Source organism: Leptinotarsa decemlineata, unplaced genomic scaffold (genome assembly GCF_025532065.1).
Source record: "Leptinotarsa decemlineata unplaced genomic scaffold, Ldec_3_MD MMD2_tig00000199_RagTag_RagTag, whole genome shotgun sequence".
Classification (NCBI taxonomy): domain Eukaryota; kingdom Metazoa; phylum Arthropoda; class Insecta; order Coleoptera; family Chrysomelidae; genus Leptinotarsa; species Leptinotarsa decemlineata.
The window spans coordinates 8349629-8351651 of NW_027412544.1; the positions used below are offsets into that span (position 1 = coordinate 8349629).

Here is a 2023-nt window from a genome sequence, read left to right on the forward strand (position 1 = left end):
ATGACGTTTTTGTCCCACGGCTTCGAAACTCTCCATAATTTCCTTGATCACCTCAACGACCTCCACCCAAATATAAAACCAACCAATAACTCCCTTTCATTCCTAGATGTACTCATCAAAAAATCCAATAACTCCTTCACACACACGGTCAACAGGAAACCAACACACACAAACAGATATCTCAACGCAAACTCCCACCATCATCCGACACAAACCAACTCCGTTTTGAATTCTCTCATCCACAGATTTATCAACCTCATAGACCGCCACAACAAACCACAAGAGCTGTCTCAACTCAAATCAGCTCTCCTTCAAAATGGATTCACAGACCATCAAATTGACACATCCATCCGTCGTCAACAAACTTCTCCGTCCAGTCCCAAAGATCCAAAAGACAACAACGTTCCCTACAAAGCTTTCCTTCCCTACATTATAGGTGTAACAGACAAAATTAGCCAAATTTTCAAAAAACAGGACATTAAAACGATATTCACCGCCAACAATCAAATTTTCACATTCCTCCTGTCCCCCAAGGACACAATTGTCAATGAATCCCAGGGTATATATGAAATTCCATGCTTCAATTGCGATAGAGCATCAACTTGCTGTCCGAAAGTCAGACCCATCCTCAGTTCTGTCCAAACATCAACAAGAAACAGGACACAACGTAGAGTTTGCGAACACTAAGACTATCGCCACAGCGAAAACACTACAAGCTCGGATAATTCGCGAGGCCATCGAAATCGAAAAGAGACCCCCCGTCAAGACGTCCGGTGATGGTAATCACCCGAAGCCCCGCTCCACCATTTCCACTTCAGTAGCTCCCGCCGATATAGATACCACCGAACAGCCATCAATACCTCAGTTCAATCTGAGAAGTAGGTAGATTGAGACCTTAGAGAGAACTCATGACGAGACCTGGGAGTAGGCAGATTGAGGCCTCAGCCTTTAAGCAAAAATGCTCAAAACACTTAAAATGTTGACAGTGACCTACGGTGATTGTACTCAGACTCACAAAAATATTTACAAGTGGTACAAGCTTTTCACAGAAGGTCGAGAAGATGTGAAGGACGACGCTCACCCTGGATGCCCCAGCACATCAACAACCGATGAAAATGTTGATAAGGTGACGAAAATTGTTATAGAGCATCGTTGAACCACTTCAATTAGAGGAGTTGTTGAGGGTGTCGGTTTATCGGTTGCCATGCAATTTTTTCAGAAATTTCGGACATGAAGCGTGTGGCAGCAAAGTTCTTTCCAAAATTGCTGGATTTGGACCAAAAAGCTCGTCTGTTTCGCAACTTCAAGACTTCTTGACATGTGGCAAAAATTGCCGACGATAATCGATGAAAATTGTGAGCAAAACCTTGCTCCATTAGAACGATTAGAATTTGGTTTTGGATGTCATAACCATTAACTATTCGTGATCAGTTATAGCTCTTTCTAGCAAATCTGGATTGCCGATGACATCATTCAACAATTCCTGAAAGATGCTCATGCGACGGTTTTTTTGGTCAAAATTCAGCAATCCCAGTGATTCAACGATTCTCCATAACAATTTTCTCACTTTCTCAACATTTTCATCGGTTGATGATGTGCTGGGGCGTCCAGGACGAGCGTCGTCATTCACATGTTCTCGACCTTATGTGAAACGTTTGAACTATTCGTAAACATTTTTGTGACTCAGAGTACAACCACCGTAAGCCACTGTCAACATTTTGAATGTTTTTGAGCCTTCATGCAAATGATTTGATCAATTTTTTTGGAGAGCAGAAAATCACCTAAACGCAAAACACTTCTAACTTAAAACTCTCAAGCGTGTCGCGGTTTTTTGTAAAACCCTTTACAGTGAAAACCATACAATAAACGATATTATTGAGTTTCAATATGGATTTTCATTAATTATCGGCTATTTCTATTCAATTACTTCTTACTTATACAGTATGTCTCACTTTTCATGGAAACATCCCCGTAACTTCCGTAATTATCAAGTAGAACGTTGTTACTCTCAGGATTGATGAAA

The 2023-nt window shown here is 41.1% G+C and overlaps 1 protein-coding gene across 1 annotated transcript; it reads left to right on the top strand.

Moving 5' to 3' along the window:
* LOC141481525 (uncharacterized) lies at positions 1-886 on the top strand. The gene is made up of 2 exons (XM_074173149.1): positions 1-559; positions 633-886. Exons 1-2 carry the CDS (start codon positions 1-3, stop codon positions 884-886), a joined length of 813 nt encoding a protein of 270 aa, XP_074029250.1.
* The last annotated feature ends 1137 nt before the right edge of the window (positions 887-2023 follow it).